General features: G+C 48.1%; 1 protein-coding gene across 1 annotated transcript; it reads right to left on the minus strand.

Moving 5' to 3' along the window:
- Positions 1-1,582: 1,582 nt before the first annotated feature.
- Positions 1,583-12,150, minus strand: LMO2 (LIM domain only 2). The gene is made up of 4 exons (XM_082660582.1): positions 11,868-12,150; positions 11,521-11,746; positions 7,205-7,420; positions 1,583-2,581 (listed from the first exon to the last, which is right to left on the minus strand). Exons 1-4 carry the CDS (start codon positions 11,872-11,874, stop codon positions 2,362-2,364), a joined length of 669 nt encoding a protein of 222 aa, XP_082516708.1. The 5' UTR covers positions 11,875-12,150; the 3' UTR covers positions 1,583-2,361.
- Positions 12,151-12,459: the final 309 nt, after the last annotated feature.

A 12,459-nucleotide genomic window follows, 5' to 3' on the forward strand; every position in this document is an offset into this window, starting at 1 on the left:
AAGACTCTGCCTGCGCATTCACAATTCTGCAAAATGGCGCCGTGGACAAATGGAAAACGTTAATTATCGCTTTGTTGAGGATGGCAAAGGTATGGGCTGAGCTCCTGAATCTTATGCGTATTATACCATCATGGGGATTAAGAATAAAGTTTACATTTCAAAAGCAAGAACCATGTTTATTTTGACCTAATACTGCACATAGGATCATTCACATAACTAAAATCTATTATTATTATTATTAATGTCGATATGGTTAAAAATGGTGGATTGAATTGTGATTGATCTGGTAGATGACAACTGCTAGCTGAGTGACAGAATTATGTAAAGGTTTTCAGCTTAGGGACCAGGGGTAGACAGTGTTGGTCTACATGTGGAAAAGTTACTCAGTGATTAACCATTGTGTCAAATACTATTAACAACTTAGAGCAGATGATCTACCAAACTGGGGGATGTTTCAGAACATTCTTAAGCTTCAGCATGAGTCAGAATCATCTTTAGGGCTTGTTAAAACACAGATTGCTGAACCCCATCCCCAGCATTTCCGACTCACTCTGTCTGGGATGGAGCCCATGAATCTTCATTTTTAATAAGTTCTCAAGTGATGCTGATATTGCTGGTTCATGGACCACAATCGGAGAACCACTTCCCTTTGTTGATTTAGAACAAATATCCCCTCACTGGAAGTCCCTTACCAACACCTAGTTGAAATTCAGTATAACTAGATTTGTTTTAAATAGGCCACCCTAAGCAGTCAAACTTCCCAACCACTTTTAGTATTTTACAGACCAAGAGAGCCATCACTTAATTATTTCTCCAGAAGAAGAAAAAACCAAGCAAACCCTAGTGATGAACTTTTTAAAGGAATATCACAGTTAATTAATTGTAGCACTAGATGCATGTTTCTGATGTCTTGATAATTAAACACATTAAGACTTCTTGGTACTTGCCAATATTTTTACGTAACAATTGAAATACATCTCCCGTTCGTCTTTCATTGGGACGTTCTTGAACTAGTGAGCTGAAAGGTGATGACCAGCAGGTGGCGCTCTGAGTCAGTTCATGGCTGCCTGGATGCGGTGAAAGGCAACCGCACAGACAAGGTGCCTGCTTTAAATCCTCAAGGTAAGGTTCTCTTAACCACTTGTCATAAAATACCCTGAGACACACGTCTCGGAAAATCGAAGTGTCAAGCTCAGCATCTTTGCCACATTTCAAACTAGGTAATTACCTTCTCTCCCAAGGGAATCTGTTTTATGTATTTGTGTCCTTCCTAGGTTACAGGTTTCCCAAAGGCAAAGATCTTGCCTTCTGTTCACTCTATACAATGCTGAAGTGAAATGCAGGTTTTACAATAGCAATCTAATTATTCTACATCCCTCTGAGCTACATGATGACCCGTTAGATACTAATTGCTAGTAATATAGAAACGTGCCTGCCTCATATAAACCCTAGCCATAAACTTGTTTTTATTTGACCGAAAAGTAAATTGCTTATTTACTTCTCCTTTACAATATAAAAAGCCATTTTTTTCCTGCCATCCCAAATTGTAAGTCATTACCAGGTAAACAACACTGCGTATTTTAGTCAGTCATTTTTATTGTCCTCGGAGTTTTTTTAAACTACACACAACAAATACTTTGATATAATCTAAGATAATAAAATAGGTGAACAACTTTTTTTTTTTTTAGATTTACATTTGTATAGAAACAATCTGTGGAACTCCTCACTTCAAAACTAAGGTGTCTAAAAACAGTGGTTCATCAGCATTGCTTTAAAGAATTGTTTGGTTAAAAGTTGCAGTTTTCATTCTCAACTGAAATGTTGTCTCCATGCAGTGTCCCTTGGGTCCAAAGCTTAAGGCCTTGGGAAGGTGGCCAAGAATAAAAGGATGGCCACTCTTCTCTCTGTCCTTCCCTTGTGTGGAGGACAGTGGTTGGAACAGGGTTCTCATAAAAGCCAGGAAGAAAAGAAATCAATTGCACATCTCTAGTTTTCAAGGGTTAAAGACATAACAAGTCTGGGCAGAACAAGTCCCCATCTGTAGATGGGAAGTTCCATCATGACGGCACAGAAGCCCCAACACTCTCTCCCTCGCTAATCATGTCAGTTACTACCCATAGGCTGTGGCCATTGTCCATAAGTTCTCCCTCAAGGCCAGTCATTTTGTCACGTTTAAGTTTTGCCCCCTTGTATTATGTCACTTGGATGCTGTGTATTGGTTCTTGGTGTCCAATTAGGGTCTTTCATCCCCTAAGAAATGTCTCAGCCCACCCTCAAATCCCCCAAATGCCTAAGAGTGAAGACCCCACGGAGACAGTGACTTCAGTGAAACACCTCTCCAGAGATGCTGGGGCATCTGGCCTATATCATCCCATTGACCTTAGTCCACTCATAGATGTCCTGTTCACACACTATATCGGAGTTGATGAGGAGGTATCTGTCACCCACACAGAAATGCTTCTGACAGGCGGCACATTTGAAACATTCCAGGTGATACACTTTGTCCCTCACCCGCATCGTCATCTCGTAGGCACGGATCCGCCTGTCACAGGATGCGCAGAGGCCGTCCTGGCCAAAGAGCCTGGGGAGAAAACGGAGAGAAGAGCTAAAGAGACAGTGGCACAGATAATACTGGAAGAAAGGGCCTGAGGATGGGTTCCATGCTGTAGGCTGGATTCCCAAGACGTCCCAGCAAGGAAGAGCTGGGTCCAGACCGATGGCTGACTCGTTCGCAGTGTTTCCTAGAAGGAAGTGGGTCCTCTGGGATGAGACCGTATCTGTGGCATTTGTGTTTGGCATAACTCGTCCCTTTTCTGAGCTCTCTCCCTGCCTGCAGCCACCACCCTCCACGCCTCCAGGTTGCCCCGGGCCCCACCTCTGTGGAAAAGACTCTTAGCTGAAGCGATTTCAGAGGTTAGGCCTGGATTGTGTGTCTCTTCCCAGGGGAACTTTCATTTTAGAAGAGGGGCCAGGAGTGAACCCCAGGGGCCCCTTTGAGAGGAAACTGACCAGGAATGCAGCGAAATGGGCATCTTTCTGAGGCTCCCGAATTCTATCACATCAACAGCCACTAGTTCCACCCATAGGGAGGGTTGGTCTTGAATTCCTTCAAAGGTACCAGGGCCATCTCCGCATGGTTGTTTGCTGGGACCCCAGCTTCTGGGAGACAGAGGGAGCTCAACCGAAAACACGCGGTATAGTTAATCGTGCCTTGGACATCGGGAGGATGGGCAGCATTTCTCCACATAGAATGGAAGATCTTAATTCGAGATCCTTGCTGCCCCAATGGCATGAGTCTCTGGAGAAACTCCTCTTCTGACATTGAAATCAAGACTCTCCTAAGTCTCAGCTGACAGGTTACTTATATTAAACAACATGTAGTGCCAAAGTGGGAGATGCGATATGGTGGAGCCTAGTGCAGTGGTTCTCAAAGTGTGGTCCTGGGACCAGCCGTATTTGCATCACCCGGGAACTTGTTAGAAATGTTCGCTCAGGCCCTCCTGATTGAGATGCTCTGCGGATGAGGCCCAGCCATCTGTGTGGTCCTGAGCACGGCCAGGTGATTCTGATGCAGGCTGAAGTTTGAGAATCAGCCTGCAAGAGTGGGATAACACAAGCACTGGAATCAGAAGACTTGGGTTCAGCCAGGACTAGCCCTGAGTGCCTGAGTGACCCTGGTGAGACCTCTGATTCCTCTGAGCTTGGCAGTGATCATAGCGTGCCCCTCACCCGGCTGTTAAAGGATGGACGCAGCATGTCAAAGCACCAGCGTTCAAGGGCAAAGCCAGCGCTGGCTGGGTTTTAACACATCTTGGGGGTATTCCAACAGGGCCAGTCTTGCTGCCAGAAGTCATTTTCCCACATGCCTGATTACATGGCATGTCAGCAGGTCCTTTCCACGGAAAACCTTCAGGGCAGTTTTAGGTGAATGCCTGTTCTTCTCGGAAGTTCTTATTAACTTCAGAAGAGCAGAGAATCAACTGGTACGTTCTGAGAGGTTCTAGGGGAGATGAGGGCAGTTGACAAATTTTGAAACACATGAACAAAATTAATGGAACCAGGAAGACGTGGTCTGTGGGCAGAGAACTCATGGTTACAGCCAGGCCAGCTAATTTCCCTCCGAATCCCGCTTTCCATTTGAAGAGCTCTGAGTGTTTTCAAGGCACCACCTGGGAGCAAGCTCATTACTGGGGGAGAACATTTTATCCCAAGGCAGCAGATGGTGGAGCTGTAGGGAACTGCCACCCTGGAGGTCACAGAGTGGAAAGACAGTTCTGATTTCCTGATTGTTCAGTAAGTTGAGTTTGGGCCCAAGTGACTTACAAAACAGTGTGTGTGGAACGAAGCCAACCACCTGGGGTGTGTGACCCTTACGGAAGGAGAGCGTTTATTAAAGGGAAGTTGGGGGTAAATTACAACACACGTCAGGCAGCTAACGAAGGGAAGGATGAAGGACTTGTATTTGGGAGACAAGTTCAGGTCCTAGCATCACCTCTAACTAGCCGGGTGCCCCAGAGCCAATGACATCCTCTGCCCTGGCTTCTGTGTCTTAAGGTATAATGCAGGAGAACTGGAAGAGAAGGCCTCTGCAGGCCCTTACAAGCTCTGGTTTGCTGGGACTTCACTAATAGTGAAAATAGCCAGGACTTGACATCTAACTCGGGCGTTCACCTCTGGCACCAAGAACTGGTGCCTTAGGCTGGATATCCCGGAAATAGACCCTGAGACCAGGATTTGTTAAGGATGTGTCATCAGGGGAAACAGGTAAGGTGGCAAGGGAAGCCGGACAGGAGGGGTGCAAGGCAAGCAAAGTTGCACACTCGGGCCAAGTCCGAGGGGAGCTTCAGCCTGACTGCAGGGGGACTCTGGGGTGTAAGTTATGTCTCCAAGCGGCCCTGGCTCCCGGCAAGATTGCAGGACTTTGGTCTCCGGCAGTGCCAGCCACTGGGCCAGGTCTGTTGGGCATGGGGGGGTGGGCAGTGGGCACACTTCTGGCTTTAACAGACACAGGTGCTGGCTGTTGAAAGTAAAACACTTAGGGGTGGGGAGGCACTGCCCACAAAAACTGGTAAAAAAGTGATCCGAGGGGATCTGGGCTGGGCACTGATACTAACAGCTACTCTTCGGTTCCCAAGAAAACAACATAATAGCACAGGGTTTATTTAGGTTCTGCATGGGGGTCTCATGAATATTTGAGGCTAAATGTCTGAAACGGACAGTAACAGGCAAGTCAAACATTGGAAACCCTCAGGGGGAGAAGTTCTCCTGGGGCACGGGTGGGTGGGCAGGGGGAGAAGGACTGAACCCCATCATAGAACCCATTTCCTCACTCCTCCAACTTGCCTTTTGCAAAGACACTGCCAGATATGTCAAGAATGCAGGCAAACAAGTCCATGGCTAAAGGGCCATGCCTGCAGCAAGAAATGATTTTTCTCCTCTGTCAAGAGATGTCATGTCTGAAGCTCCCTCCTGTCCATTTTAATAACAATAATATAAATATGAAAGGATGGCTGGAAACGCTTGCACTAACACAGAGTTAATTAACATGTTGCCTAGGAATGTAACAGGGAGAAGAATTATTTCATGTCACCAAGACACAGGTTAATTAACACTGGGTTCTCCCAGACTGTTTTTTTCCTCTCCTTTTTAAAAATGCAAGAGATTAACAAGCCCAGGCAGCACGGGGTTTATTCTTGAATGTTATATAAAAACCGCAGAAATAGGGAGAAGCCCGGGCTCTTTTGACCTTACTCTATCTGTACTTCATTTAATAAGATTCAAATGATTTGACAAGGATGTAGTCAGGGGGCCCAATGGGAATCATTTACCCGTCTGCTTTCTGCACTGTCTTGGCAAACTGATAGCGAGCAGAACCAGGTCTCTATTTATCCCAGTTCTGTTTTCTTGTTACTTAATAAAAAATTGACCAAAATTAAAATCATGATCCTTGGAAACCTGACTTCTTTTCTCTGAACCACCAAATTTGCAAGGACTTTATCAGGAAATTTGGGGGTGGGAAGCTTACTCTGTCAGTCTCTGGGTGAACAGATAAGCTTCCTTCACCATGGAATTGCCTGCATTTTTTTTTTTTTTTAATGTAAAATGCTCTGAGGGCAGGTTTGGGAGGAAGAGCTGGCCTGGCAGCCAAGGGCGCTGGAGTCTAAACAAGCTTCCCTGGTTTGGGTGGTCCTAATGTATTAGGGCTACATGCTCCACAGACCCTCTGCCACAGGAAGGTGGCAAAAATCTGACAGCTACACAGTTAAGCAGATTTGACAGCAGAGGGCACAGAGTTACCTCTGCAGCAGCTAATATGAAACTGGAGATGCTAGAACATTCCGGGCAAAGGCACTCATCTGAGTGCTGGAAAATTCACATAGCCAAACTTATGACCCAGAGCACCCAAGATGGCCTCAGTGCCTGTCTCACTGGGTGTTCCAGAGTTCCTATTTTGCCTTTCCATTCTTCCCTTTCTTTGTTCATTAGATCGGAAAAGACTCTAATGATCAATGTCATGAGCAGCTAACATCTATTTGATCCTCATACTCATGCAGCAAGCCAAGCCCTTCACATGTATCACCCCATCTAATTCCCACCCCTTCTTGGAAGTAGGTATCGCTGTTATCCCCATTTTACAGATGAGGAAGTCGAGGCTTAGGAAGGTTACGTAACTTGTCCAAGGTCACAGAGCTAGAAAGCAGTGGTGCCGGGGCTCAAACCTACAGCTGACTTCAGGGCCTTCCTGCTGTGACCGTCAAATCCTTGGAATGCAATGGCGAGATCATGCTTTCTATTTTTAAATTTCTCATCACATAATATTGGAATCTTACAAAAGACTATTTAGAACCTATAGGTATATTTTGAAGCATTAAATGAGCTCCTAGGAGCCCCCACTCAAACTTAGAAACTACAAAGCTCCCGGTTCCTTTGGCACGTCCTGTGCCTTCTCCCCAACCTTCTCCCCTTTTCTGCCCCACAGAGGGAACCGCTATTCTGAATTTTGTGTTCATCACTATCTCGCCTTTAAAATATTAGAATTTGACCATGTAGGAATGTATCCCTGAGAACATGCTTCTTGAACAGGAAGAAAGGCCGACTGCTTCCCTGCATCGGGCAGCTGAGACCCAGCCTGACCTCGCTGGGGCAAGAGGCAGGCACTGGGGGAGACAGACCCACAGCCCCAGGAGGGCAGCGAGGACAGTACCTGAGATAGTCTCTGCGGCAGAGCTTCCTGCCCAGCTTGTAGTAGAGGCGCCGGCCCACCTCGCCCAGCCGGCACCCGCAGAGGTCACAGCTGAGGCAGTCCTCGTGCCAGTACTGGTCGATGGCCTTCAGGAAGTAGCGGTCCCCGATGTTCTGCTGGCAGCCTCCACATGTCAGCAGGGATGGGGGGATCTGCAGCACCTCATCCACTGGCTCCCTGGAAAGAAGGCCAAGCATTAGGGATGACCTCATCTTGGGGAGACAAGCACGGGAGAGGGGTCAGGAGTCATGCTGTGCCCAAAAGGAAACCTCATTCAATTGCCTGTAGGTGACATAGGAGAAAGGAGGGGATAGCATATACCTAGGGAGACTGCAGAGAGACCCTGCCAGCCTTGGGTTAGGACAGGAGAGAGCTAGACCCTACATCCTAGATCCCGGAAGAAGCAAGTGCGGGGCACCAAGAGGCACCAAGGCAACTGCAGGTGGTACTGCATCCCTACCCACGGTCCAGCCCCACTTTCTCGGCACCTGTGGTCTCTCTTCTTTATCTCCCTCCTACTCCATCTCCACACCTCCCCTCTTTCCTCCTCACATACCCAGGACCCAAGGGCACTGCCCAAACCCAGAGGAGGCACCCAGGACTATAAGAGTTGCTTGCTGCCAGGACAGTGACTTCCTAGAGGGCTAAGAATCTGCAAATTCCATTTTGAATCTCCGTGCCATCCTGCCTCAAACCCTTCCCAAGTGCACAAAAGCAGAGGTGAGGAAGGAAGAAAGAAGAAAGGGACCCTAAGTTATTTTAGGTTGCTTTCTCTTTCCAAGATAAAAATTCCATCAGGATATAATAGAAATTCTCATTATTATTATCTTTTAATAGAAATTCCGCACCTCATCCTTCTTACTGAATGAATCCTTGGAGAAAAATCTCAGGTGTTAATTAAGGCCACTGTTAAACTTAGAAAGGACGTCAAACAGAACTTTCTGCACGTGAACATTTTTACAGCAGCAAAACTGATTCGGATGAAGTTGATTTAGGAAAGAAAATGGGGAGAGGGGCAATAATTATTTTCGAGAGAGTGGAAGGCAATTAAACAGACTCTGAAATCTCCATCCAGGCAATTGTTAGGAGCGAGCCTGTGATGTGTGTTCTTTCACTACAATGTCATACAGTGTCTCCAGTTCACTTTGCTTCACTGGAATCTGAATACTTCTGTTTTACATTTTAAAAGAAATAACGTTATTTGCCAAAAGAAAATAAAGGGAGTGGGAGAAATGATTCTCTCACCAGATGGGACACAGGAAAAACAGTATACCTGTTGATCTGTGACAATTAACAAGTGCTTTCTTGAACCTCACTCAAACACAAATCTATTTTTCAAAATTCTATTATGTTTTGAAAAATGGAACTGCCTCCAACTGTGAAATTCCCAAAGGGAGTTTCCCCCTCGGTACTTTGAGGGTATAAATCTGTGTCTCCTATTTCCAGCTGACGCTAACTTACCAGGTGACCTTGTGTCCTGATTGGCCTGTGCCCACAGCACTCAGCGTCCTTTACACCTAGGGATGACAAGGCTCAGGGAACCAGTGTTGATAACACACTCTGACAGCTTCGGGTGACTCTGTCTGTAATGTGCATACCTCCCTGTGAATATTTAGGGCTACTGAAACCGAGCCCACACTTTGTAGATCAAGTATGAGGGTCCTTTGTGAGATGATCTCCTTTTAGAACAGGGAAAGGTAAAACCCAAACCAGTTTCCTCCTAAAAACTCAAGACTTTGAATAGTTTTAAGAATTCACTGAAGCCTGGCTTGCTTTTCTTTGTTTCCATGGGTTATACATAAAGACTTCCATTCTCCCTCCTGAAAAATAAAACACCAGCATTTTCACATGCATCACCTCAGAATCGCATCTCTTCCCTTTCCACAGCCCATGGTCTTACTTTAGGCTTTCAGAAACACTCATGGAACCTCAACACTGCTGGATGCCCTGATGCTGAGGCTGCCAACCAACTGTGAAAGAAGAGAATTTGCACTTAGCTGGTGCAAAACTGCCTGGAATTAAAATGAACTGCTCTTGTTACTCACAGGGAGGCGGTAGGGGCCACTGGTGGTCCAGTAGAGGAAATCTCTGTGTGAATTCTGGCTGTCTTTCTGTCTAAATGTTTCATTTGCATATGCCTTGGCAAATTTCTGTGTGTAATTTGGAGATGCTGATCAGACTGACCTCAGCTGCACTGACCCAAGTATGTACACAATGAAGCTTCTGGTAGAATAGTGGTTCGCAGTAGAAATGGTAAGCAAAAGAGCTACTGTGATGGCCTGAGATGAGATAGGAAAGGGTAGGATAAGATATTGGCTCTATCTTTCTATAATTAATGATAATATCACATTATCTTTGGTGGATGTTCCAAGCCAATAACTGAGTGGGATTTACTCCCTAATATTTTATATTCTCCTAGAGCCTATCTGAATATTATACCTAAACACACTTCGGCCTGGATTTCTGGGATAATTTCTCAACAATTTCCAAGAGCGATAGGGAAAAAATGTGCTGCAGTAATTTCTCAGTGAGCTGGTCCACCTCCAATGAGAGCTTGTCTGCATTGGGCAAATAGTGAAGCAAAGGATGGAGAAGAGCACCCTTCAGTAGGTGCTTTGCTGTGTTATGAGGTAAAGATGTTTCAATTTTCCAATCTCAGTGAAAAAGCACAAACTTTGAAAAGAGAAACACTTCCTTCAGGGAACTGAAACCTCCAGATTTATCTTCTAATAAAAGGCTTAGTGATTGAGTTCTACTGATCGAAAAGGCATTAGGAGCCTTTCAAAGGTAATTCATCCAATTCACTCTCTTACTGTATTACTATGGTCTTGCCCAGGCTCTGAAAACTCAGGGCTAAGTTGTAATTCTTGGTTTGTTAAAAAAAAAAAAAAAAAAAGAGCAAACCACCCCTTTAAACTCAGTGTTTTCGTAGATATATACTTTTAAAAAGGAATGTTATCTTTCTCCTGAGAATTTAAGGAAGCTGGGTTTTTGTTAGAACAAACCAGACTCCTTATAGAACTGGCATCTGAACCTTCAAGATTGAATAGGGCTGTTTATATTCTCACTAGATCATGGTACTTCCTGTGTTTTATGAGAACACGCTGAGCTTTTATGCTCGTAACTGAGGGTAAAACCCAGGTATATAAACACCATAGGAGACTGAAATTGGGAGAAGGAGGTACTTCAATCAGGAAAGCACAATTCTTTTAAAGCAGAAAAAGAAAAGAAAACAAAACAAAACAAATGCCTCTTAAAAGCACAAATGGACAAGTCATTAACCAGCTCCTTTGGTCTGTGTAACAAATCCCTTCAAAGGATTAGATGGGGACTTCAAAGGAATAAATGTTCTCAAAACCAGACAGCTAATGAATCTTAAAAGGGCATTTGCGCTGACGGCTAAATGATATCTTAAAACAACCCTTTCTCCGCGTCTTAACACTAAGGAATGGGCTGGAGGTAAACATTGGGAAGAGGGGTTACTTCAAACCAGTCAGAGCCTCAGAAAACAAATGCAGTTCATTAGAGCTCCGGTTCCCAGACTCCAAACCCTTTGAGACTGTGATAAAAGCCGTGAGACTCCGCTCCCCAGAAAAAATTCACCTATACGCAAAATGGTGCACTAACTTTCAAGGTTCAAAGGTCCCCATCGGTGGACCCCGAGGGGAGAGGCGGGGACGTGTATCCAGATTAACTCCGTGTTTAGCTGCTCTAAAGTCTCTGGAGGCCTGAGTGAGCTCCGAGGTGAATTCTCGCACCTCCTCACCCGCCGGTCCCTGGCGCTGCGGGCAGCCGCTCCACCTGCGGACCGGGAAGGGGGCCGTCGGGGACTCGGGAGGCCTCCACTTGTAATGTCCCCCTTTCCAGGACCAAATGGACAAAGAGAAAGGGGACCGAGAAGGAACGAGAGGGGAGAAAGGAGCAGAATCGAGTCCTGAGGGCTCTCGGGACTGCACCTGCGCGCCTCCGACCTCCCCCTCTGCCTGCTCCGGTGTAAACTTTCTGGCCCGCAGTGGCTTTGGGGAGAGTCCCAGGTAGCCGGGAGGGGCCCGCAGCGGCGCCGGGTCGATCCCCTCTTCCTGCCGCCCGCCGCCCAGCCCCTCTCCCAGTGTCCCCGGAGTCACCCGATAGGATGCGGGAGCCCCGCGCAAGGCAGAGGGAACCAAGGGCACGCTGCGGGCGCGCACCTGGAGCCTTCTCGCCGGCCGCCCGCGCCACCCTGCCGCCCCGGGGCGCGAGGCCGTGGACATCGTGGGTGGTAGGGGCACCACACTTACTCAGACGGGTCCAGGCTCTTCCTCTCGATGGCCGAGGACATTGGGGAGGGAGGTGGTGTGCCAGGCGGCGGGGGCGCTCCCTTTGTGGCGCGGGGCTGGCCGGCTGCCGGGGCTCGGACCCCCTCGGATGCTCGGGCGCCGCCGCCTCCGCTCCTGCGCCTCCTCTTGCTCCGGCGCTCTGGCGGCGAGCTCGCCCCTCCGCGCTCAAGGACAGTCACCGCGCTCCCTTCAAACGCCAAAGAGAGAGAGCGAATCACCGGGCTGCCGCGCGCCGCGGCTGAGGCGGGGACAGGGGCGCGCAGCCTGCCCCGGGCGGCTGCAGCTGCCGCTGCTGCTCAGGACTTAACCTTCCATCCCGGTCCCGCCGCCGCCGCCGCCGCCGCCGCCCGGTCCGGCTCGGCTCGCGCGCTGTCGCTGGCTCCGCGCCGCCCGCGGGAATGGGGCGCGACCGTCCGGCCGCCCCTCGCCCCTCGCCCCTTCGGCCCGGGTCGCGGCGCGCAGCTAGCCGCCGAGGGCAGAGAGGGGGCGGCGGCCTGGGGGCCGGGAGGGGACTGCGCCTCTCTCCCCCGGCTCCCTCCTCTCTCGGGAAGGTCTATTTTCGCTCAGCTTCCCTCTGTCTCTGGTTTCATTTCCTTTTTCCTGATCACGATTCAAATACAATAGAAGGAAATCACATTTAAAGAGACAGCTGCCCGGTACCCACCCCCCCTTCTTCTTTTTTTTTTTTTTTTTAACGGGGCTCCTGGGGATTAGCGATACAAACAGCAGCCGCCGCCGCAGCAGCAGCCGCCGCCGCAGCAGCCGCCGCCGCAGCAACCTCCGCAGCAGGACTGAGTTGGCGTCTTAAAGGGGCCAGCGTCGGAGACGGGGAGAGTCTCTCAGTGAACACCTCTCCTTGGAGAGGCGGCTGGGTTGCCTCTAAATCATTCTTTAGGGATT

The sequence above is a fragment of the Grampus griseus genome, assembly GCF_964374135.1.
Source record: "Grampus griseus genome assembly, chromosome: 8".
Taxonomy (NCBI): Eukaryota; Metazoa; Chordata; class Mammalia; order Artiodactyla; family Delphinidae; genus Grampus; species Grampus griseus.